This window comes from Camelus bactrianus, chromosome X, assembly GCF_048773025.1.
Source record: "Camelus bactrianus isolate YW-2024 breed Bactrian camel chromosome X, ASM4877302v1, whole genome shotgun sequence".
Lineage (NCBI taxonomy): Eukaryota > Metazoa > Chordata > Mammalia > Artiodactyla > Camelidae > Camelus > Camelus bactrianus.
The window spans coordinates 87,883,935-87,910,069 of record NC_133575.1 but is presented as its reverse complement, the minus strand read 5'-3'; the positions used below and the strand labels follow the sequence as shown (position 1 = coordinate 87,910,069).

General features: G+C 38.7%; 1 protein-coding gene across 1 annotated transcript in view; it reads left to right on the top strand.

Annotated features, from left to right (window-relative positions):
- The window catches only part of TRPC5 (transient receptor potential cation channel subfamily C member 5), a 236,460-nt gene that overhangs the window by 83,925 nt on the left and 126,400 nt on the right, over positions 1-26,135 (top strand). Inside the window, exon 2 of the mRNA XM_074359488.1 lies at positions 24,482-24,880. Coding sequence (XP_074215589.1) covers positions 24,503-24,880 — 378 coding nt within the window. The 5' untranslated portion in view covers positions 24,482-24,502. The remainder of the gene's footprint in view (positions 1-24,481; positions 24,881-26,135) is intronic.

The window sequence follows — 26,135 nt, the reverse complement described above, 5'->3', positions numbered from 1 at the left end:
TTTCAGACCATTTTTGATACTTCTACATACATAAAAACAAGTAGTATTATTTTTGTGTGTTTTAGTTTGTTTAAAAGGTATCATATGGTATGCACCTGGCTTTCTTCACTCAGTATTGTTTTGAGATCTACATCATTCCTCTTAACTGCAGTTCAGTATTCCATTGTATGAAAGTACTTCATTTTCTTTATCTACTTCCCTCTTGATGGACATTTACAAGTCTTCTTTATAGAAAGAGAATTGAGGCTCAGAGAAGTTACAGGATTTGACTAAGGTAGATTTTAGCACAACTGGAACCTAAAATCTACATCTTTTATTAAATTTTTATTTTGTTTTTTGGGGGGGATAATTAGATTTTTTTTTTTAGGTGGAGGTAGTGGGGATTGAACCCAGGACCTCATGTGTGCTAAGTATGCACTCTACCACTGAGTTATACCCTCTGCTCTAGAATCCACATCTTAAGTGAGGGGCAGAGGAATTTCTCAAAAGTTGGCTGTCCAGACTCATTGATGAGAGTCTTAGTTTGGATAGTTCTATTGCTCTGTATTCAAGTTAATGAATGTTTTCTTCATCAAATCTCTTTTCTTCACCACTTATCTTACACAGTGTACTACTTACCTAAGATACTGTCCTTCTCATCTCTGGAAGTTCAATTTGCTTCTTTTTATATCTTCCATGTCTATACTTAACTTGTATCTTAAAGCAGCTTTATTGAGATATAATTCATATATGGTATGCATATAAATTGCCCACTTATTCAATTCACTGTTTTTTAATATATTCACAAATATATGCAACCATCACTATAGTAAATTTTAGAACATTTTCTTCACCTCAAAAAGCAAACACATACCCTTTAGCTATCATCTGCTAAGTCCCCCATCTCTCTCAGCCCTAAGCAACCATTAATCTACTTTCTGGCTCTGTAGATTTGCCTACTCTGAACTTTTCATTAAAAAGAAATCATATATTATGTGGTATTTTTTACTGAGTTCTTTCACTTGGCATAATGTTTTCCAGGCTCATCCATGTTGTTGAATGTAACAGTACTTCATTCATTTTATGGCCAAATAATATTTCATAGTATGGATATAACCATATTTTGTTTATCCACTCATTAGTTGATAGACATGTAGGTGGTTTCCACATTTCAGCTATGATAAATAATGCTGCTATGAACATTCGTGTACAAGTTTTTGTGTGAACATATGTTTTTATTTCTCTTAAGTATATACCTAGGAGTAAAACTGCTAGATCATATGGTAACTCTATTTTTAACCATTTGGGGAACTGTCAGACTATTTTCCAAAGTGGCTGCTCCATTTTCCATTCCCAACAGCAGTGTATGAAGGTTCTGATTTTTCCACATCCTCAAATATACTTGTTATCTTACTTTCTGATTATACCCATCATACGGGGTGGGAAGTGGTATCTCGTTGTTTTGATTTGCATTTCTTGATGAGTAATGATGTTGATCATCTATTCATGTGATTATTGGCATTTGTATGTCCTCTTTGGAGAAATGACTATTTAAGTCTCTTGCTCATTTTTAAATAGGTTATTAGTCTTTTTATAGGTTATAAATTCTATATAGTCTAGATACAAATCCCTTATCAGATATATGATTTGCAAATATTTCTCCCATTCTGTAGGTTATCTTTTCACTTTCTTGGTAGCAACCTTTGAAGCACAGAAGTTTTCAACTTTGACAAAGTCTAATTTATCTATTTTTCCTGCTGTTGCTTATGTAACAGTCCTTTGCCAAATTTGAGGCTATGTAGATTTACCCCTATTTTTTATTCTACAAGTTTTATGGCTTTAGCTCTTTCATTTAGGTCTTTGATTCATTTTGGGTTTTTTTTTTAATTTTCCAGTTGTCCCAACACTATTTATTAAAAAGACTATTCTACCTATGGTCTTGACATCCTTCTCAAAAATTAATTTACCAGAGACACATGGTTTACATCGCAACCAAAGAACAATTAATGTGGATTAGTAGCAACTTAATTTCAACAGTAATATAAACTTTCTTACAGTATACTTTTGTTCCCTCCAATCTCCTTTCGGCTATTCTTATCAAACAAATTACATACATATATGTTATCAGCCCACGGACATATTTTTATGATTATCAACTTATGAAGTTGTATCTTAAATCAAAAAGGAGAAGAAAAGAGTTACAACCAACATATATTTATACTGTCTTTTTAATTTCCCTCTATAGTTCCTTTACTGGTGGTCTATTTTTTTCATAATGTTCGAGTTACTGTGTAGTATCCTTTTATTTTAGCCTGAATGAATCCCTTTATTATTTCTTGTAGGGCAAGTTTAATCAGTCTTTGTTCATCTGGGAATGTCTTCATATCACCGTCATTTTTGAAGAATAGTTTTGCTGGATACAGAATTCTTTGTTGACAGTCTTTTTCTTTCAGGACCTTGTAGAAAATGCTTTCCCATGAAATGTGTTAAATTTTTGGTCATTATTTTTAAATATTCCATCTGTCCCTTTCTGTCTCTCTTCTCTCTCTCAGGTTATCATTATGAATGTATTGGTGCAGTTGATGGTGTCACACAAGTCTCTGAGGCTCTATTCACTTTTCCACCTTTTTTGTTTTCTTTCTGTTCTCCATACTGGATAATTTCAATTGACCTATCTTCAAGTTCACTGATTCTTATTTGATCAGCTCAAAATATGCTGTTAAGTCTTTTAGTGGATTTTCCATTTCAGTTATTGTATTTTTCATTTCAAAATTCTGAGGTTTTTAATCATTTCTATCTCTTTGTTGATACTCATTGTTTGGTAAGACAGTGTTCTCACACTTTCCTTTAATTCTTTAGATATGGTTTCCTTTAGTTTATTTAACATGTTTATAATAGCTGACCTAAAGTCTTTGTCCAGTAGTCCAACTCTGAGGCTTCCTTTGAGACATTTTCTATTGACTATTTTCCTGTATATGGACCATACTGTCCTATTTCTATGTGTATCTAGAAATTTTTGCTGAAAACAAGACATTTCAAATAATATTTTCTGGCAGCTGTGGGAATTTAATTACTCTCTTATCTAGCATTTGTTGCTGTTGTTTGTTGTTGTTCTTTTTGTTGCTGCTGTTTATTTAGTGAATTTCCTGTACTAATCCTGTAAACTCTGTATTCTATGGTGTGTGTGGCCACTGAAGTCTTGGCTTAGCTTGGTGGTCAATTAATAATTAGACAGTAGTTTCCCTAATGCTTTGAACTACTAATTCTCCCAGCTTTTTCCAAGGGGCTCTGTGTGTGTTGGGAAAAGCTTTCAAAGCCCTGGAAGACAGTTAACAATTATGCCTTAACCTTTACTTCCTGATTGTACAGAGCCTCAAGGTCAGGTCTTTCTCAGGTCTTTCCTGGGCATACACACAGCACTGAATATATGCATCTCCTTTTAGATTCCAAGGAAATTTTCAGAGATCTTCAAAGTCCGCTATGGACATTTCATTCCCTATATTTTCCTTTTGAGTTTCTGATCAGTCTTTTGTTTGCCCCAAATACCTCAGGAGACTATAATGTTAAACAATTGCAGCTGATTTTTTTTTTGACAGCCTGGGGATAGGGCTTTCCTCACTGAGAAAGCTCTGAAGTAAAGTCAAAGAAAGACAAACCCTGAGAATGGAGCTTTTCCAGAGATTTGCCAGGCAGAGCAAATAGGGACAGTTCTCTGGGGGTAGGTCTTTGGTGAGCTCCAAACCTGTTCTGTCATCTGTAATGGCTACTAGGCTGCTGATTTGTTTAGTCCGTGTTGTTCTGAGGTTGCAGGTTTTTAAGGCTACCATAAATCTGGAGAGTGGGCAGTGAGACTAGAGCAAGTAAAATTCTCTCTGTTCCTATCGATATTTAGCTGTTTTTCTGGAATAAATGCTCCTCAAGTTGTTGCAATCCTTTGATTAATTTATAGAGCTCTGAAAATATCATTTTTAACATTGCCAGTGTTCTCATTGATTTTTTAGAGGATCATATTTTCAGAAGTTCTTACACCATCATGCCAGAAGTGCTTCTCCCATGCTAGTTATTTTCATATTCCTATAAATATTCTTCAGATTTGTTAGGGACACAGGTAGGATACTCAGAAATAGAATGATCCTTTCTAGTCTTGCTTTTAAATTTTGTTATATAGTACCAGAGATTTGCTTAGTCTGGGGCTAATTATTTCTCACTACCAAGGTAAGACTTTTCTCCCCAGTGCCACATAATGTATGAAGGTTTCCATTCCAGCTAGTAGCAGTAGGATCTATTCCCCTTTCTGTGTGAGCACTGGGTAATGTTTTATCAATCCTTCAGGTGGTTCTTTCTCCAGCCTTGAATTATCTTCTTAAATATATGTGCTATTGAGTGGTTCTCCTTAAAACCTATGGGGAACCCTATGCGGATATTTGGAGTCCTCTCTCTGTGGAACTCTCTCTCAATACTCTATCCTGTGATCTCTAGCTGCCCTGGTTTCCCTGTACCCTTAGCTCTTGTCTCCTCATCACAGGAAGTCCACCAGGCTCTGCCTAAGTTCCCTCTCCCTATACTATGGCCTGGAAACTCTCTAAAAGCAGTAAGTTCAGATAATCATAAAATTCTCTCAATTGTTTCCTATCTTCAGAGATAACTGTCCTTCATTGACTGATGTCCAGATTCCTGAAAACCATTGTGTCACATGTTTCATCTCAACTTTTGGTTGCTTCAAGTAGAAGGTTAAATTCAGTCCCTGTTATTCCATTTTGGCCAGAAGCACATGTCCCTACATGACATACTTTCAAGTTTAATCTGCATTATTAACATTTTCTCCATCATTTCTTTTTTCCCCAGTTTTTTGAAGTATAATTGGCTCTCCATCATATCTTTAAGTTTAGACCATCAGCAAAACAATAAATCCAACCCTGATTTATAGCATTTTGCCAATTTGTGTGGTGGTGTAAATACCCTCACTATGGCCAATTTTAAACTACTAATGTGTAACATTTCTACCATAGAGATAAAATATAAATATCACCAAGAGCAGAGATTACAGTAAAATAATTAGGAAGTGGTGGATTTTAAGTATTACTTTGTTTTAAACATAATTTCATAATTTAAATATAATTTAACTTTTAATAATAACTATATCTAAAAAGCAGCTTAAAAATTCCTGAAAATTCAACAGTCAGCTCTAGTGAGATAGTATGAGCCATCTGCAGCACACTACTGCCTCTACCTCTGGAGATAAGAATCACTGTGAAAGCATCGCTATAAAGCAGTATGCAAGGAGCAGAATTCATCTACCAAGGGACAGGGATACATGCTGTCTGCTCACCAAGGGTTTTAGGCCACCCTAACAAATATATAAAACCAGCATTTGACCACCTTTTTCTGTTAAAAAAACAAAAATAGCTATCTTCAAAATTCCATCATTAAAAATTCATTAGTATAGCTCTTGAAGTCTTCAATTTCTAAGAATCCCTTTTTTAAATGGCAAGGTATTTCCTGTGAGTGGTAATACTTTAAGTCATTTAAGCAGCTAATACCTTTATGAATATCAGGCAGCTAGGTGAGAAAAAGGCCCTGTGTCATTGGCCCATAGTCTCTGTTTGGCACAGAAAGTGGGGGGTAGATTTGGGAGGGAAATAAAAAAGAGAAAGTAGAAATACACCCCCTCAAAACATCCTTTTTCAGTCTTTCAAGTCTTTCAGGTCAGCTCCAGTATATCTGCATGTGGGACTGAGTTTTTAAATGCTAAAAGACCAGCCAGTGACTGACTACCTACTAGCAGGGAACACTGTAATAGCTGATGACCATTCTGTCTTACCCATCCCCTCAAGAACATTCTTTTATTAAGGGAAAGAAATTGAAAGAAGAAAATGACAACAAAACCGTCCATAAACTTCAAAGGTTTAAAATACCCCTACAGAATAAAATATAATACTCTTACAACAGTAGCCATGCCATAATATAAAAAATCTAGGACAGAAATTCATGTAATTGGAGAAAAAGGAATACTATAATGAGAAAGCAGAGAAAAATAAGGAAAAATTAATTTGCTATCATTGACCAAGTTCTTAATGAAATTGTCATTTTTACTTAAGTCCAAAATAATAATTTTACTTAGGATTAAAAAACAAAATTATAAATGATTGATGTATAATAGCACATTAATAAATATGTAAATTGTATGCAATCTTTTTAACACATTTGAGGAAGAAGAGTGCTAAGACTGAGGGATCAATCCAGATGGCAGAGTAAGAGGACATGGACCTCACTTTCCCCACTTGAACATGTCAAAAATACATCTACATGTGGAACTATTCTCACTGAAAACTAACTGGGAACTGGCAGAAACACTCCTGTACAACCAAAGCTATAAGAAAGATCCACATGTTATCAGGTAGGAAGAGAAGAGCAACCCATTTGGGACCTGTGCCCCTGGGAGAGGACTCAGAGGAAAAGGGAAAATTCATGGGAAAAGAGCCACCCCGGGAAGTGAGCAGTGAAAGCTACAGACTGGGCAAGACAAGCCCCTCGGCTGGCTGGAGGACCGTGGGGAATGACAGAAAGGCTAACGGAAGCCTGGATTCTGCTCATGAGGAGTGCATACACTGGCTTACCCCCAAAGCAAAGTCGAGAGGGTGGAGAAGGGACTGCTGTAGTGGCTGCTAGGTTTCCCGCAATGGCCTCAGCACACACCTTAGCCTGAGCCAAACCAACACTATAGCTCTGCTTACTCTATGTCACAGTGCAGCGCTGGATCTAGGGCTGCCACAGGGAGAAAACTAGGCTGTGGACACAGAGGTGACCAAGTCCCTGGGTGGGACAGCAGTGGTCACTGTTGGCACTTACTCAAGCAGCACATCAGAAGCAGCCCAGAACTTTGATGGCGGCTGCTCTACCACAGCTCATGCGCTGATGTACACTGAGAGTCCACGTGGGCCCCGCTCACCCTACGGTGCAACTCCACAACAGGGCAGGGGCAGCAAAGGCCGGGGACAGTGATCAGCTATGAAGAACAAGCGGGACTTGTACCTGAGGCTGTATTTGAGCAAAACAAGGGAGGAAAGTGGGGGAGACTGCACAGGCAGCACATCAGAGACAGATTGGATCTCTGTCTCCAGCCAACGTGAGCTGAGAACTCACACAGGCACCCCACGCTTCAGCACTCCCCCTTCTTTAGGGCAAGGGTCCCATTGATGGGAGAGGACACATGCTTAAAGGGAACAAAGACAATGTGGGCCTGACCCTCATGGTTTCTGTTTCAGAAACTTGGTATCAGGCCCTGCCCCCACCTGTGACAGAGTAGTAACAACCACTGAACAGAGAGGAAGTCCTTCCTCACATCCAGCTCCAGCATCTCTGGCTCCACCACCTACCAAGGAGGTAGCTGCCAGCACACCCTGAGGAAAGATGTGACTTGTGTCCACGTCAAATCCAGCTCTCCCACCAAAGGCACTGGACACTCACAGGCTGCAAAGGGATGCTCTCACATAAGAACACCACTTCAGGACCACAATGGGAAACTGTTTCACCTAAATTCATAGAGGCAGAGAAAGTGAAGCAAAATGAAAAGACAGGTGAACTGCTCTTAAATGAAAAAGCAAGAGAAAACTCCTGAAAATATAAATAATGAAACAGAATTAAACAATTTACCTGTTAAAGAGTTGAAAGCATTGGTAATGTGAATGTTAATGAATTAGGAAAAAGAATAGATTAACACAGTGAGAATTTTAACAAGGAACTAGAAAATATAAAAAAGACCCAATCAGAAATAAAGAATTAAATTTTAACTGAAATAAAAAACACACTAGAAAGAATGAATAACAGACTAAGTGATAACAGATGAATACATAAGTGATCTGGAAGATAGAAAATTAGAATGATGGAAGTCATCCAGTCAGAACAGTAAAAAGAAAAACAAATTTTAAACAATAAAAACAGTTCAAGAGAAAAGAATATGAAAACAAATATATGTATGTATATGCATGACTGGGACATTGTGCTATACATCAGAAATTGATAGATTGTAACTGATGGTACTTCAATTTAAAAAAAAAAAAAAAACAGTTTAAGAGATCTGTGAGCATACTGACATTCACATTATAGGGTTCCCAAAGGAGAAGAGAGCGAGAAGGAGATCAAAAACTGTATTTGAGGAAATTATGGCTGAAAACTTCACAAACCTGAAAAAGGAAACAGATATCCAGGTACAGGAAACACAGAGGGTTCCAAACACGATGAACCAAAATGGACTCACACCAAGATATATCATAATTAAAATGGCAAAAGTTAAAGAGAGAATTATAAAATCAGCAAGAGAAAGACAGAGTCGTATACAAGGAATCCTCATAAGGTTATCAGCTGATTTCTCTGCAGAGACTTTGCAGAGGTAAAGTTCACATGAAAACTTTTGCTTTAATCAATATATTTCATTAAGCATTCCTTCACTTCTCCATTTTACTCTGAATGGACCAACATGTAGGAAAAGCCTGGAACATGAAGTCAGAAGACTTGGGTTATAATCCTGACTCTGCCACTTACTAACCCTTGGGCCTTGGAGCAAATTATTAATTTCTGTGAGTCTGGAAAATATTCATCTATTTAAAAAGGTAAAAGATAATAGTTCTGTTAGATAGGCAAGAATAACTGAAAGAACTGAATGGGATGATGTATGTAAAAGAATTTTGTAATCATAAAGCCCTAGATAGATATCAGGGACCATTAAACTAAAGTGAGAGCTTAAAAGCCTCCTGACTCAGAGACACATTTCATCTGGGAGAGACAGTGGCCAAGAGGGACCTTTTTAATCAGGCTACCAGTAATAGAAGAAATCTGAGGATAAATAAAAATCTCACACTGCACAGTAAGTTGTAAACATAACTTACAGACTGCTTACTATACGAAACAGTACAGGATGACTAGTTATATAAATAACCCTTAATAAGTGTTCTGATCAACTGTTATACATCACACATTGTTTTGCAAATCACTGGTGTTCTTTAGGTTGCCTCAAAGTGTTCTGCTACCAAAATCCATCTGTGGCAGTCATTTATTGATTTGCAGAAACAATTTAATTCATGGGGAGAATTTTCTCAATTTCAGGTTTTTCAGTCACAATTTTCTTTTAAATCCTTTAGTGACTCCTAGCAGACAACAAAACAAATGAACCTGTAGCAAAAGAACACCTAGGAAAAGCAGATTAGGTGCCATCAGTGGTTTGCTTTTACCTGTTTGTGGTCACATACTTATGTATGCACTTTAACCTGCTAGTAAACATTCCCTGTAGTCATATGATGGTATGAAACACACTGTCTCAATCCTACCTGTAAGAGCCACTTTACCACTAGGGAAAGTGGTGGGGGAAAGGGCAGGAGATGCAAGATAAGGCAACTATAACCTGAGGCAATCTTAGAGGCAGAAGGTTCTGAAAAAAAAAAAAAGCCAAAGTTTTCAGCCAAGAAGAACACAGTTCAGATCTGCATTTGATGCTGAGAGCAAGGTATGGATAGGATGGGTAGCTGGGAGAACAGACAGCATGAGAGAACAGGGCTTAAATTAAGCCAAGAGATGAAAAATTTACTGAGCAGAGCTTTTGCATGTGTTAGTATGCCCCTTTATTCACATGGTGGTCAGAGCATATTGAGGTAATGGACGCAAATGCTTAAAGAATTTAGATTAAATTTATAGCAATATTTTATAGGGTTCACAGAGAGCATCCTGACTCCAGGGGATCTGCTGTCCAGATCTGAGGAGCACTAAGGTTAAGTTGTGGATGACAAAGCCATAGGGGATCATTAATAGGCAAAAGAGATACTCTGGTAATACTCTTACTTCTTGGAAGGGGCACAATGGAGGAACACCCTCTTCTAACAACATACTCTTTGGAATCTCTATTAGAGGAAAGATTTTGGGCTGGTTCCCCTTATGATGGGGATCACGAGGATTCATTAGGATAGCTCTGAGCAGTATGACTGCTATTTCTGGGAATCAGCACTCAAGAGGCTTTGGGCACAGACTGCAGAAAATCATACCAACCCCATCTTTGGGTTCTATTCTATTCTACCTTAGGTGTACAGACATATAATGTTGAACTGACCTCAGTGTCAAAGGGAGAGGTGATTCAATCTGGATTATCTAGTTTATTTCATCTATAAAAACAGCCCAAGCCAGTAACTTTCTCAAACTTTGTTTCTTTTAGCCTGAATCATCCCGTTAGCCTGTCTTTATGGAGTAAACACATGGCTAACTGATAAATGTGTCCCTTGCTTGGTGCTATATCTAACCTGGTGGTCTCTAAGTATCATAAATGTTGCTAATACTATGTAAACACTTATTGTTTTAATAAATAGTTGATTTATGGCTGGCATTGATCTTAGCAATCAACTTTTTTATCTCCATCATTTCACAAAAAGGGAAAGAGACACAAAGAAGAATTGTTCACGTTCATACTTCAAATTAATGGAAGAACTGAGACTAGAATCCAGATCTCCTAATTCCCAGGACACTATTCTTTAAACTGCACCATTGTACACATAGAGGTATGTATCATTATTTCCAGTTAAGTCCCCTGACAAATTTTTATTTTGTTTTGAAACCATACTACTGTAAAATTTCAAGTCCTAATCTTGTATGTTGGGAAAGGCATGAACTTTGCAGGAAATATGTTCTGTACAAAAGTAAAACCCTCTCAGTAACAAGGGTGACCTGGTTTGACAGATCCCAATACACAAAAAAGAGAGTTACAAAACAGCCACACTGAAGGAGATTGCATTATAAGGGAATACTCAGCAGAACTTCTTGAATGCATTTAAGCATTTAAGATCATTACTTGGCAGAACCCTCTGGGAGAGAGACACAAAGTTAAAATGTTAAGAGCCAGTGCCAGGCGAAGACCAAGAAGAAGGTAAAATAAGCATCTTCGAAGTAAAATGGAAGTCATGAAGAAACAGGATCTGTTTGATAGAAACTCAGTTTACTGTGAAAATATCAGGGTCCTGGTAACCAGCCTCGTGAAGAGCCTTTCTCAGTCGCACAGATAGCAGCACTACCACTTTTCTAGTCACTCAGGCTGAAACTTGGATATCATCTTAAGTTTCTTTCTATACCTCCCCTCCTATAGTCTATCCATTACTGAGTACTGTTTTTTCCTCCCCTTGAAATAACTCTAAAATTTTTCTCTTCTCCATTTAACTGCCAGCAATCTACATGGAACTCCATTATCTGGTGGAGAGTCCCATTCTTTCCTACTCTGATTTACCATTTGTACATCCATAGAAGTCACCTTATAACATACAGCTTTCTTGATCACATTCCGTTTAAGAGCCTGGAGTGACTCCCCATGCCTATAAGATCAAGCCCTAGCTTCTCAACCAGATATTCAGTATCCTCCAACAACCAGGCCCAGCTTACCTACTCCTACATACTTCTTTCTCTTCCCAAATACCACCATACCTAAGACAGTGCCAACCCCACATTTGGCTTCCATCCCCACTCCATATATAACAGAGGTGTTCTCCCAACTCCCACATCTGCCTATCTAAATCCTCCCCAGCCTTCAAGATCCATCTCAGGTTCTACCTCTCCTACACGCTTTTCCTAGCCACCTGGCACTAATTCCAGCTAATCTTGACCTTTACAATTTTAGTTAGTGCCAGCTATACTCAAGGCACTGATCTCCTTGCTTCTTTAAGATAGAAAAAACTAACAGGTAAAATTTGAGCCCATTTAATAGTCCTGCTCTGAAACACAGAGATGGACAAATGTTTATATAGCTCTTCATGTCTGTTACTATTGAGAGTGCCAAACCATCAGTTGAAGGGTTCCCCAAACTTCTTCCTCCCGAGATGAAGTAACATCTGTTGAAACATCCAAAATGGACTTCATTCATGACACATTACCCACTTGTTACAATGTGTGAGAATCTTAGAATATCTGAGAGGGACGGGGATTTGGGCCATCAATTATACATTATACATAAGAAAATTGAGGTCCATTTCTGTTTCCAGGGCTCTCTGATGTTTTCTTCCCCTTTAGAAAGCCACTGCTGATAAATTAATAAAACAATTTTAGAAAGAAGTTCAGCACTATGTATCTTTTAAAATGCTCCTGGTTTTTGACCCAATAATTTGACTTCTGAGAAGCTGAGCAAGTAACCTTGAATATACGTAAAAATCTTTATGTACAAAAACGTCTATCACGGCTTTATTTGTAACAGTGGAGATAAATGGAACAAAGCCTAAATATTCCCAAACTGGAGACTAGTTAAGGACATTATGGTATACCTGATCTGACCCAATGAAGATTAAACAATTAACATGCTATTTTAACATATGATGGTATGAAACATAATACTGTCTCAATCTCACCTAGCAGAGCCACTTCCCCACAAGGGAAAATGATGGCAGGAAGGGCAGGAAATTTAAAAAGTGTTATTACAGATAATGATGTGTGGGAATTCTTACAAAATATTAACCAAAGAAAACTAGAAAGAAAATGTTTATACAGGATGAACTCATTTAAAACGCATGGGCAGGGGGGAAAGACTGCATATTTTTTCTTTATTTTAAGACACATTGTTTTTTTTATGAAATTTCATGATTTGCTGGTTTAAATAAACTTTTTCAATTTTTATTTTAAAACATTTCAGCCACATAGAAGAATTCCTGTGTACTCTTTACCCAGATTCCCTAATTGTTAGCATTAAAAAAAAACCTTAAAGTCCCTCTTCCCCATTTAAGGAGGGTTTGACCAATAAGCTCCTGTGTGAACATTGCCACTTAGATTCCAACGTGAAGAGGTAACAGAAAGAGGATAGACGCTCATTTCTCATGGCCAACGGGCCTATGGGATCTGGGATAAAAGCCAACCCCAAGACTAATAATCAGATGCAAGACTTTTAACCAATTATACTGCTTATTATTTGCTATAATCAATGTCATCCCATTCTGACTTCCCCTTGACTACTTCAAGGAACATCATGCGGACAACATGATAATGAGTGTTGAGCAACATATTTAAACTCCTCCATGCAGCTGAGTGACTTGAGGGAAACAAATATATATTTTTTACTCATGCCTTCACTCTAGAGAAAATGAGAAGCATTGATTTATTCCAGCTGCCAGCAGTTCTACATAACTTGCCTGGACTTCAAAGTGAAGTGGATAAAGAGTTGAAGACCTTACAAAAAATAAAAACACCATGGGTTCATAGCCATGAAAATGCATTATGCAAATGAAAGTACCCATATTTTAACATAGATACTGTATATTTCTGCTCTGAATTTGGAAGAATTCTCCATATTACAGGCATTTTACAAGTGGAAGAGAGATTTGGGTCATCCAGCACTACCCAATAGAACTTTCTGTAATGATGCAAATGTTCTGTATCTGTGCTGTCCAGTATGGTAGCCACGAATCATCTGTGGTTATCACATGCTTGAAATGTGCCTAGTGCAATTGCAGAACTGAATCTTTGCTTCATTTTAATTCATCTAAATTTAAAGAGCCACATGTGGCTAGTGGCTACTGTACTGGACAGTGGAGACTTAGACCTTTCATCACTCTAAGTAGTTCCCCTGATCTCTTTGCACTCTCCCTGATAATCACATCCACTCCTAACAGCTCTAATTATCACTTATAATGATGGTACTCAATCTTGGCTGCATGTTACATTCACCTAGGGAGCGATTTTTAAATGTCAATGTGCTTGTGGGGAGGGGAGGTTCTGTGAGCCAAGCATGAGTAGTTTTTAAAAGCTCCTCAGGTGATTCTAATGTGCAGCCAGGGTTGAGAACCTTTGATCAATATGCAGATAACTCCCAATTCTATATCACAAGATCTCTAAGCTACACTCCACATGCTGACTGGATCTCTCCTTCCTGACATCAAAAAATAAATAAATAAATAAAAATAAAAAACCCCTCAAACACCAGCATATCAAAATGGGGCATCATTATCTCCATTGCCCTCACCCAAATCCTTCAAACTATAATTACTGGATTTACTTCTGCCATTTTGCTATTTGTTTTCCATATGTCATATATTTTTTGTTCCTCAATTCCTTCATTATGGCCTTCTCTTGTGTTTTATTTTTTGTAGTGTATCACTTTGATTCATTTCTCATTTCTTTATTCTATATATGTTTTTCTAGGTATTTTCTCAATGGTTACCCTGGGGATTACAATTAACATCTTCAGTGTATAGCAAACTATTTTGAATTAATAATAACTTAGATTTAATAGTATAAAAATTATTTTCCTATGTAGCTCCATCTTTCCCCCTCTATGTTGTTATTGTCACAACTTACATCACTGTATATTCTGTGCTCATTAACACAGAATTATCATTTTTGTTCTGTGCATTTATCTTTTAAGTCACACAGAAAAAAATAAAACTTACAAACCAAAAGTACAATAATACTGGCTTTTATATTTAGCTATGTAGTTACCTTTACCAGTGTTCTTTATTTCTTCATATGAGTTTGAATTACTGTCTAGCCTGAAGGACACCCTTTGGCATTTCTTGTAGGGTAGGTTTACTGGCAATGAATTCCCTCAGCATCTGTTTACCTGGGAATGTCTTAAGTTCACCTTCATTTTTAAATAGTAGTTTTGCAGGCTATAGAATTATGATTGAGAGATTTTTTTTCTTTCAATACTTTAAATATATCACCCCACTGCCTTCTGACCTCCATGGTTTCTGAAATGAAATTAGCTGTTAATTTTTATTGAGGAGCCCTTGTCTGTGACAAGTTCCTTGTCTCACTGCTTTCTAGATTCACTCTTTGTCTTTTGACAGTTTGATTATAATGTGTCTTGGTGTGCAATCTCTTTGAGTTTAGACTTCTTGGAGTTTGTTGACCTTCTTGGATATGTAGATTCACGTATTTCCTCAAATTTTGAAAGTATTTGTCCATAGTTTCCTCAAATATACTTTCTACCACTTTCTCTTTCTCCTCTCCTTCTGAGACTCCCATTATACATCTGTTGGTACACTTGACAGTGTCTCACATACCTCTGATGTGCTATTCATTTCTCTTCATTCTTTCTTATTTTCTGCTCCTCAGACTGAATAATTTCAATTTACTTACCCAGTTTTACTGATTCTTTCTTCTACCTGCTCAAATGTGCTGTTCAGCATTTGGCAAACACTGGGGGTGGCTGCTCCAACTCTAAGAAAATTCCAAGGTGGATAAAACAAAGGCAATCCTTGGAGCTGATTCCTCTTTTTCATACAGCAATTTGATGCATATGTATTCACCAGTCAAAACATACAATCACAGTTCTTTGAGGACAAAATCTATATTGTCCACCTCATAGCACCAGTAAGCCTCACTAAGAGTATGAGTCACTCACTGCCCCCATGGCTATCTCGAGGCTAAGAAGTGGAGGATAGTAAGCAGTTCAGTAAAAATGCCACAAAACTCTCTTACCAAAATTTAGTAGCTTCTTTCTTCATTACTCTGATTATTGTCAGTTTTTATTAGATTCCAGAGTTCAGAAAAAGTTGATTCTGATTGGTTTTGCTAGGTTAATCATTGCATTAGTGGAGAGATGGGTTTTTGAAGTTCCCTACTCTGCCAATTTTTAAAATGTCCTTTTTTCCTTAATCAAAATTTTTGTGGAAAGTTTTTACACATTTACCCTTTCATTTAACTTTGTTTGCCTAGGTCCATATAAAACTCAAATGGGATACTTTTTGTAATTTATATCTTGATTTGAGAAGAAATATTTTTATTAGGTTGAGCCTTTCTATTCAGCAACATAGTGTACTTCCTTATTCTCTTTAGTCTTTTATCCTCTTTAACAACTTATTTTACATGGATCCTGTTCCTTTCAAGGTAAATGTATTCCTGGGTATCTTCAGATGTTGTCATTATTGTGAATTGAATTTTTTTCTTTTTAATTTCTGAGTGATGATTATTACTTATATAAATTGTTAAGCTATTGACAGTTGTATATTTTTCCTTGCATTCTGTTACTTTACCAAAGTCTCTTGTTAGTTCTAATAAATTTTCTTAGCTTCTTGGGTGTTCTATCATACAATTCTATTATCTGCATATAAAGGTAATTTTGTCTCTTCTGTTAAATATTTATAGCATTTTCATGTCCTCTTATTACATTAGTCAGAACCTTAAAATTGAATAACGGTGCTGATAATGGCATTCCTGTCTTGTTCTCGATTTTAATGGCAATGGGTCCAGTGTTTCACAATTTATTATAATATTTATTCTTGATTTGAGGTAAATAGTCTTTTGTGTAGAGGTATTTCACTTCTGTTCAAATTTTACTTAGTTTTTTAAAGAAATAGGTGATGAGTTACATTCCAATAATTTTTTTCTTCTATTTATATAATCATGTTTTCTTTCAAGTGGCTGACTTATTTATTAATTGTATTGAAAATTTCCTCATATTGAACCTTATTCTTAGGACAAGTTCCACTTGGTCATAATGTATTATTATTCAAATTCATTTCTGGTTTTCACTTGCTAATATTTTATTTAGAATTTTTAGAATCATTTTCATGGTTGAAATTAGTCTATAGTTTTTATTTTGGAATCTCATTATCAGGTTTTAGAATTAAGATTATGCTAGCTCTATAGAATTAATTGAGGAGTGTTCTTTCTCTTTCTATAATATGAAAATAGTTTTAATATCAAGATAACCATTTGCATTTTTAAGTTCTATATACAACTGTGAAACCACTTGAGCTGAATGACTTTTAATTGGTAGATATTTCAAACTATTTTAATTTCCTCTATGATTATTAATCTGCCAAGTTTTCTATTTGTTTGTGGTTTAATTTGGTAATTTTCCAGAAAATGCTATCACTTAGGATGTCTTCAGCTTCCTGTAACAGAAAAGTATGCTTAAAAGTGGGTTAACAAAATGAGTTTTCATCTCACACCACTGGAAGTCTAGAGGTTGAGCAGCTCCCAGATTGGTTAATTCAATGGCTCAAATACATCATAAAGGACGTAATTTATGCCTTCTTTAACAAGGAGGCTGCAACTTTTAGGTTGGCTCTCTTCATAGTCCCAAGATGGCTACCAAAGTCTTTGGTATCACATGCAGATGACAACATTCAGAGGAAAAATTTGGAAATACATCTTTTCTTACATCTCTTTTTAAGAACAAAGACACTTGTCCCAGAAGCCCTCTAGCACATCTCATTGGCCAGAACGGCATCACATGCTCAAATCTAGGTCAATCACAACCCAAAGAAATGGAATTACCAATGTTAACTTAGTCTGAGACTAATTAAGATTCTTCCTTGAGGTGAAGGAGGGGCTTCTTGCCTTAGCACATGGCTGCATAGAGGGAGGAGGTTAAATATACAAGCAAATTCAGAGTGCTACTGATAGAACATTCCCCATCTCTATCCCCACTACAATTTCATGCAGTAATTTAATACATATCTATTGAGAGCCTACTATGTGCCAGGCTCTGGGTACAGAGTAGTAAACATGACAGATAGGGTTCTTGCTATTATGGAGTTTACATTTTATTTGGGAGAGCTAGATGTTAAAATAAATAAAAATATGATCATTTCAAATAATGATAAGCTTTTCAAGAAAATCAAGTCAGAATCATGAGACAGAGGGTGACATGAAGGGGGTTGCTCCATTAGAAAAGGTGGTCTTGGGAGGCTTAGTGAGGAAATGACATCTGATCTGAAATCTTCATGGTAAGAAGGAAACTGAAGATCTAGTAGAAGAAGATTATGGACAGTGAACCACATGTACAAAGTTCCCAAGGTGGCCACACGCGTGAGAGGTTTGAAGAACAGAAAGAAAGCCAATGTTCTCTTAAAATACCATTGTGTTTTATATACCTACACCTGACCACCTGCTGTGTCCATCTAGAATGACCACTCTACACTGCTGTCCAACAAACTCTTACCAACCCTTTAAGACATATCTCAAACATTACTTTCTCTTCAATTACCTCCTCAGGTAGAGTTGAACACTTCCTCCTTTGTTTCCCTACTATATATTAGAATCCTTATCACACTGTAGTGTATTTACCTTATTTTCATTTTTCTGTCTCCCTCTAGACTTGGAAATGTTTGAAGGCAAGGGCTAAGTCATTTATATATACATATACATATATATTTGTATTCCCTCCTGCTAAGTGTTCTGGGCATGACAAATACTGGGTGTATAACCAGTATTAAATTGAAACATGGACTATCTACTATTCTTAGCACTATTGTAGGCATTATTGAGCATACAAAAGAATCTACCTTCATTGAAGAAGTTCAGAATGTAGACTCTAGAAGCTTGGCTCTAATCCCATTCCCACCACTTACTAGCTACTAGCTATGTGAACTTAAGCAAATTACTTAACCTCTCCGTGTCTCAGGCTCCTTATCTGTGAGGTAGGAGATAATGGAAACTGTCTGAAAATAAGGAATAATTTAAATAATGCATGTGAAGCACTTAGCACACAGTATCTGGCCAATGATAAGTGCTTAATGTTAATTTATTATTATTTATAAATTAATAAAATTATTGGATTGATGAGATTTGTACAAATGAAAAACATAATACTGCAAATACACCACTACATAGGATGGTCCTAAAGTGCCTTCTGAAACAAGATGTTGTGGTGTCTTGACCTCAGCAAAGCATTGCTGAATGAGAAATGAAGAAAAAAAAAGCCACAGTCTAATCTGTGTTGGCCTGACCATTCTAGAGAACTGTGTCCATTTCTGAGCAGCATAGAAAAACCAAGTATGGTATAAATAGAAGCAGACCACTAAGATGCTCAACATTCTAGACACGAGGAGACTCCTCAGCAGAGAGAGACATAAGAGCTGAAATCAAACATGCGAAGGCTTGTCATGTAGAAGAAAGGAGGGCTTTGCTCCATGCTGCTCTAGAGAGCAGAACTGGGGCCATGGAATAGAATTTGTAGCCAGGTGATTTCAGCTGAATATAGAGAAGCAGTTGCTGAAGGTCAGCGCTCACCATGAAGGTGAGAAAGTGTTGAGTTTCTCATCAGTGGAGGTGCTCATTAACTGAACAATCACTTATCAAGGATGTTGTCAAGGGGGCTTTTTCACTGGACAGGGGATTATTCTAGATGACCTTCGAGGTCTCTTGCAGGAGGCTCAAGATTTGGACCTTTCCCTTCCTGGGGAAGATTAGTGTTACTACATTAAAATTAGGAAGTTCTCAAAGTGGTCCTCTTAAAGGAGTCAAAATGTTCTCAGAATCTACACACACAGGCACACACACACAAGCTTCCTCTGCCCAGCCCACTTCCGTGCCTATCTACATGAAATTTCCACTTTAGTCTCTCCTTGGATTGGGCATTCAAGGTTCCTGTTCAAATGTCACTTTTTCCTAGATGAGATATGGCTTTAAGACACTCAGTTGTTATCATCAGCTATCACAGTGCCTGGTACACATTCACTGAATGTGCTTATTATCCACCATTCACACTTGAGATTGTACAAGTTTATCAGATTAAATCCACTTTCCTTAACGGGATCTGAAGAGATGGACAAGTACACAGATAAGCTTGGATAAGGGTGAGAGATCACAAGGGTTTCACCATTCAATTTCAATCTTCATGGCACAGAGAGCAAGCCACACACAGATACCATGCCCCTCCAAAGGCACTATTATTTTTTACTTAGGTGGAAAGCCAGGCTTTCCTCCTCACAAAGTCCTGAGCTGGGTAATGATCTGGGCTGGGATTTGGCTAGACCACTTTGTGTCCTGGCCTTCTGCCCAGCCCATTGATTCAGCTCTTTAAGTCTCATCATTTAAACCCACAAATGTCACAGATCCCATTAGACAAACTCCTCTGGCTAGCAGCACAGAAAAGCGGGAACATGATAAGCCCCCTGAGGCAGCCTGTTAGACCATTCCTAATCTTTCATGCTTGGGGGACTACACTGGGAGTGGGGTTCACTTGTAGAATGGCATGCAGTGCTGGCTGCTTTCATCTCATTTAGTTAAGAATGCACCTCAAGGCTGGCGCATAATGATGGGAAGGCCAACCTCACCTCCTGGCTTAGGTTAATGGCAGCTGAATGCAATCTGCCAAGTATAAAGGTAAAGGGTGATGGAAAGGAACCTTCCCAATAATACATCTTCAAGAGATGCCAGAAACTCCATCATGAATTACTTATTCCCAGGATAATGGCAAAGTAGGACTAACAGCAACCATGTGAAGAAAGGATTGGTCTCAGAGCTTGGAGCTAAAGCTGTGAAGGTCAAATGGCACCAACTGTGGGGACTGGCAGGGGACAGGACACTAGGCAAGTCGTTAGACATACATATAAGCCTCCATGTAAACAGACAACATGGGGAACCCATTTTACATCACTCTCAGTGTGTAGTGTAGAGGTGGGTATGGATACATAAAAGAGATTTCCAAGGCTGACACCAGGCCTCTCCTTTCCCCTCCATCACATCTTCCATGTCCTTCTAAACATACATCTCTTTACTCCCAAGACCACAGCCACTTTCCCAATCAAGGAATCCACGTTAAGGTGTTACTAGCTGTTGGCCATGTGATTTATTATTCCTTCCAGGGGTAGTTATAGAGATGTAGTGCCTTAAAGCAAAGAAGTGACTCTCTAATAGTACAATCTCAGGCAAACCTCTGGTAGAGATATTTTTTTCTCTCTACAGGCGAGTACCATGAGGCTTCTCATAACACAGCCCACTGGAAACGCAACAGACTGGATTAATTTCAAATGCAGGAGATAAAAAGCAACCTTAGATGCTGAATTGACTTTATATCACCCAATTATACTTACTTCAAGTCTCAAATTTGCTGTGATTTTTACTGTCTTCTGTCTTTGCTACTATAACCCACACATCCGGCACATGGTGAGAGCTCAGTGAATGGTCCTGCTTGCTGCTTTCATCATTGTTACTATTAGAAGCAGGTAGTAGTATTAGTGCTGCCCCAGTACTTGGCACAGTGCCTGAGACAAATTATCCAAAACTATAATAATTATTGTATTGCACCAGCTCCTGGCATAGTGTCCAGCACACAATAAGGCACCAATTGAGTTAGTTCCCTTTGTTCTCACCCTCCCCTGAGATACATTTGTCTTCAGATAACCCCCCAGCCGTACCTTGAGAAAGTGGGCACAGACCTTCCTGGAGCAATACTGCTTAGCCCAGCACCACCAATGACACCATCTGAAAAGATATCTAGCCTTTTCTTCCACGGTAGCCCCTTAAGGGGCAAATGGGCAGCAAGGGTTTAAGATCATTTTTAGATATGGAAACTGAGGGTTTGGGCTATTGCTTTGTAATTTTAGTTCCCCTCTAATACCTGTATCCCATTATAGCCTAAAAACTATGCCCCCCAGCACTGTCTCCCAACTAGACTATGATCAATCTCACCATCTTTGTTCTTGCACTGTGCAGTACCTGAACTACCCTCCCATTTTCACACTAAATTCATCCTCCAAGGACTGGTTAAGAGCTACCTTCTCCATGAAACCTTCCCTGAGTCTTCCAGCCTCACAGAGCCCTTTCTGAAATCCCAAAGCATCCAATCAGTACCACATAATTTAGCACTTCATTCTGTGACTGCCAACCTCCTCAGCTAGACTGTATTTACTCATTAAATATCGATTTGCTGAGCACTCATCACATTCCAGACCCTGTGTAAGTGCTAAGAAGGCAGGAATCAAGGTACTCCTACCCGAATGGCAGGAAGACAAACATGCAGTTGAATGACATTGGAGAAATGTGGTCTAAGTGCCAGTGGGGAACTCAGAGGGAGATTGGCTAACTTTCTAAGGGTGTTAGAGGAAGGCTTCACACAGAATGGGACCTATGAGCAACGTGCTGAAGTGGAGAGGAGTTTGTTAAGTGGAGGAAATTGGATGAAGCCATGCGCAAACGGCAACTCAGAGAACACAGCTCAGTGTGGCTAGAACTTAGGGTGAGATGGAGAGAGATGAGAAAATATCATAGAAGGTTTAGTCATTCATTCATCAAATATATATCGAGCATCCAGAGTGTGCCAGGAAATTGACTAGGTGCCAGTGCTAGGAAAACAGGGCAGATGCAACCCCTGCACTTCAGGTTTAAAGCGAATTGGCCAGAACAGACGATTACCCAGGAAGACAGAGAAATATGTAACTAGAAATTCTGGTGAGCATTAGGAAGGAAGAGGAAAGGATACAATGGAGAGAAGAATATGAAGAAACTACTTTATAGAGGATGGTTAGTGAGGACTTCTCTGAAGAGGTGACAATTTATTGAGGTTTAAAAGATGAAAAGAGCTGGAGAAGTGTTCCAGGAGGTGATCAAATGTCTTGAAGTGGGGGTAAGCTTGGCATGTTGGAAGGATCAAAAGAAGCTCGACAGGGCTAAAGAATAGTAGATGAGGGTGAGAGAGTGGTTTAAGGTGATGGAGAGGTGAACACAAGCCAAGATCAAGTAGATTTCAGAAAGAAGTATTGACTTCATCACAAGATTATCAGGAAACTAATCAAGAAGAGTGAAATGGGATTAGATTTGTGTTTCACAGGATAACTTGGGGGTGATGTGGAAGACAATCTGCAGGGGGAGACAATAAAGTCAGGATGATTAATTATAAGGATGTGGAACAGTCCAGGTGAGAGATGATGAAGGCAGCGAACTTTTCTTTCTTCTGTTCCAAAAGTGACTAGCATGGTGATAGGCACACTGAAGGCCTCCACTGTGTGCATATTGATTACTTAAATACATACAAACTGAATTGGGCTATTGAGTCTCTTTTCAGGAGATCACAGTGTCTCTTCTTTCTCCTCTCTTTTTTCTTTATAATGGAGACAGGGCGTCATTCGGCAATTAGCATTATTAAAGTCATTTGCTGTTTAGTGACAAATGCTTTCCCTAAATGCCACTTTCCTTTAGTCACTGCTGAGTTACTTGAAAGTAGCACAAGAAAATATCAGCGCTTCTCAAGACAGCCAAGCAGCACCCTGCTTTCCTAAGATTTGGACGTGGAGAGAAATTTGTCATTTGAGCCTGTTCAGGGCAAGAGGCAACACTAAACTTCAAATACTAACTTCCCAGAAAATCACAAGCACATGAATTGCAAATGCCACTTGGTATAATATATGCATCTCACTCTGCCAAAGCAGAGATGTAATTACCTGGAAGAGTAAGGCAAATGTTTATGGAAGCTTCATGTCTTCATCTCCTCTTATATCTAGGAGATGAGACAAGAGGCTCTTTATCACATTTCCATTTCTTTTTGCTGGTGAAACAGTTCAGTAATGAAAGACACTCAAATGGGTTCATTCAAACTCAGCCTCCAGAGGGTCCTGGAGGTCGCAGGTGTGGGAGGGAAAGGGGAGTCAATCACCTAATGGGTCTGCACCTCATCTTCTCCCCTGGGGAGGATAACCATTCCTATCTCACTGGGCTAGTACAAGGAGTCAACGAGGAATGTTCATGAATCTAATCTGTAAACAATGGCAAGAGCTCTATACTGTGATTCATTCTACACAATTAAAGGCAAAGACTGATTGTCTTTTATTCTTGGTCTCCCAAAGAAAGTTAAACATATTATAGGAACTCAATAATAGGTTTTGCTTTGAAATCACTTCTATTAAAATCTGGGCTTTAGATGTATGGCCTATAAAACAGATCATTCACTTCTCAGAATTGAATCAAAGAGATTCTCAGATCTGTCAGGTCTTTCATTTGGTGGAGGAAAAAAATCATGAGTGAGTATAAGAGGAGGTACCTGGCTTTAGTCTGTTGGACTCAATACCCCCTCCCCAGTGAGGGTTTCAGTTAGTCCTAAAACAAGCTTTCATTCCAGGATCTGCATCTGGGGAAGCTGCAAATGTAATCCTACCAATTAGCACAGGGCCCCCAGCCCAGGGTCCAAAGGAAATTGGCCAACGATGAGCTCCAACTTTGCATCATCAATCAGAAGTATTATCAAGCATATTTTCAGATGGCAGAAGGGAAGGAGGAAACTAACTAGTGCCATGTCTCAGGAGGTTTACTCTGTGCCAGTTGCTTTGATCAGTTATAATCTCATTCAACTTTCACAAGAGCTTTATGAGGTAGGAATTAGTCTTTAGCACAGGGCCCAGTACACAGTAAGCAGTCACTAAATCATTACTGCTATTAATGTTATTAATATTGATAAACTTAATAACAATAAACTGAAGCACAGTAGGCTTGAGTAACTTCTTGAAGGTCACAAAGCTGGTAAAGCCAAGATTTGAAGCCAGGTCTTTCTGACCCCAAAGTTCTGGGCTTTTTCTGCTATACCCCTTTGCAAAAGGAGAAAGATTGGGTCTTTAAAATAGCTTAGGATTTGGGGGAGGGTAATAGTTCAATGGTAGAGTGCCTGCTTAGCATGCAAGAGGTCCTGGGTTCAATCCCCAGTACCTCCATTTAAAAAAAAAAACTTGGAAAAAAGAACAGTTTAGGATTTTCCAAGTTGCTCCAAAACTGGCCACTTGAGACCTTCAGGTATCTAAGAATACTTTTGGTCTCCCCCTCTCTCCTCATTCAGGTTTCTAAATTGCTATAAACCATGGCCCAATTGTACTACAAAAAGGTCAACTACTCACCATACAGAGATCGCATCCCCCTGCAAATCGTGAGGGCTGAAACGGAGCTGTCTGCCGAGGAGAAAGCTTTCCTCAATGCTGTGGAGAAGGGGGACTACGCCACCGTGAAGCAGGCCCTACAAGAGGCCGAGATCTACTACAATGTCAACATCAACTGCATGGATCCACTGGGCCGGAGCGCCCTGCTCATTGCCATTGAGAATGAGAACTTGGAGATCATGGAACTACTCCTGAACCACAGCGTGTATGTAGGCGATGCATTGCTCTACGCCATCCGCAAGGAAGTGGTAGGCGCTGTGGAGCTTCTGCTCAGCTACAGGCGGCCCAGTGGAGAGAAGCAGGTAAGGAGTCCCTGCACCCTGGGAAATAGCCAGGGACAACAGAGCACCAAGTCAGAAGGCTTGAAATGGAGGAAGGTTAGGTAGGCTGGAGTTGAGAGGCCCTATCGTGGCAATGCTCTGCTCTCAAAAAATAGCATCAGTAATCTCAGGCAGCATCCTAGAGCTGGCCTGCATGGCCCACACTGAGTTTTACCCATTTGCCTTTTCCTTATTAGTATTTGCCTATATAAATTTAATACTTAACAAGTCAAAAGTGTGATCTCTGTTTCCAGAATATGCAAGCTCTTTCTACCCTCCCTAACCCCTGCTCTATATCTTCATTTCCTTCCTCTTCTCAAAGGTTACATTCTAGAGAAGGAGAAACCAAACACAGGCCTGAGATTTCTCCTTCTCACCAGCTCTCTCGAAGGACAGGAGGCCTTCAAACTTGAGGGCCACAGTGCAGATGCAGATGGATACGGGGACTTCCATATTTCTCCAGTTCTGGTCATGTGACTGCATTCCACCCCTAGATGTTTGGGTTTTTGTCTCTGTGATTCTCCTACCCTCCAAGGCACCTAGGTTTAATACTCTGGAGTCATCTTTCAGTCCTTTCTCTCCCTTGTCTCCATGTTCAAGCTCTAAGCCCTGTGACTTCTTCCTTCTCAAAATCTGTTACATCCTTTCTTTCCTCTCTAGCCCAGCTCCCATCACTCCACCTCTGGTTCTCATCACCTCTCTCCTAGATGAGTGATTCTCCAAGTGTGGTTCCTGGACCAGAAGCATGAGCATCACTAGGGGAACTTATTAAAAAATGCAAGTGCAAAAGTCTCAGGCCCCAGCACAGACTGACTGAATCAGGCACTCTGAGGCTGGGGCCCTGCAAGCTGTGTCTTAGCAAGCCCTCCAGGGAAGTCTGATGCCCACTCAGATTTGAGAATCACTATCCTAGACTAACATGAAAAATTCTGTCTCAACTCCCTGCCTCTAGCCTCTTTCTTTCTCTCAAGCCATTCTGAACAATGATACTGGCTTATTCCTCCCAGAAAAGCATAACAATCCCATCATTCCTGTCCATCTTTCAGTGACTCTTAGGTCTCCTCATTAGAAGAGAAACCAGCGCCTGAAGCCTAGCACCCAAAACCCTTCATTAATGGCCTTTCCCAGAACTGTCTCCTCGTAGTCTTGTCTAAACCCCTCAAGTCAGACAGGTCTCTTCATGGTCTCTCTTCCTTTGGAGTATAGTAGGGGCACATAGTAGGAACAGAGTAAATAC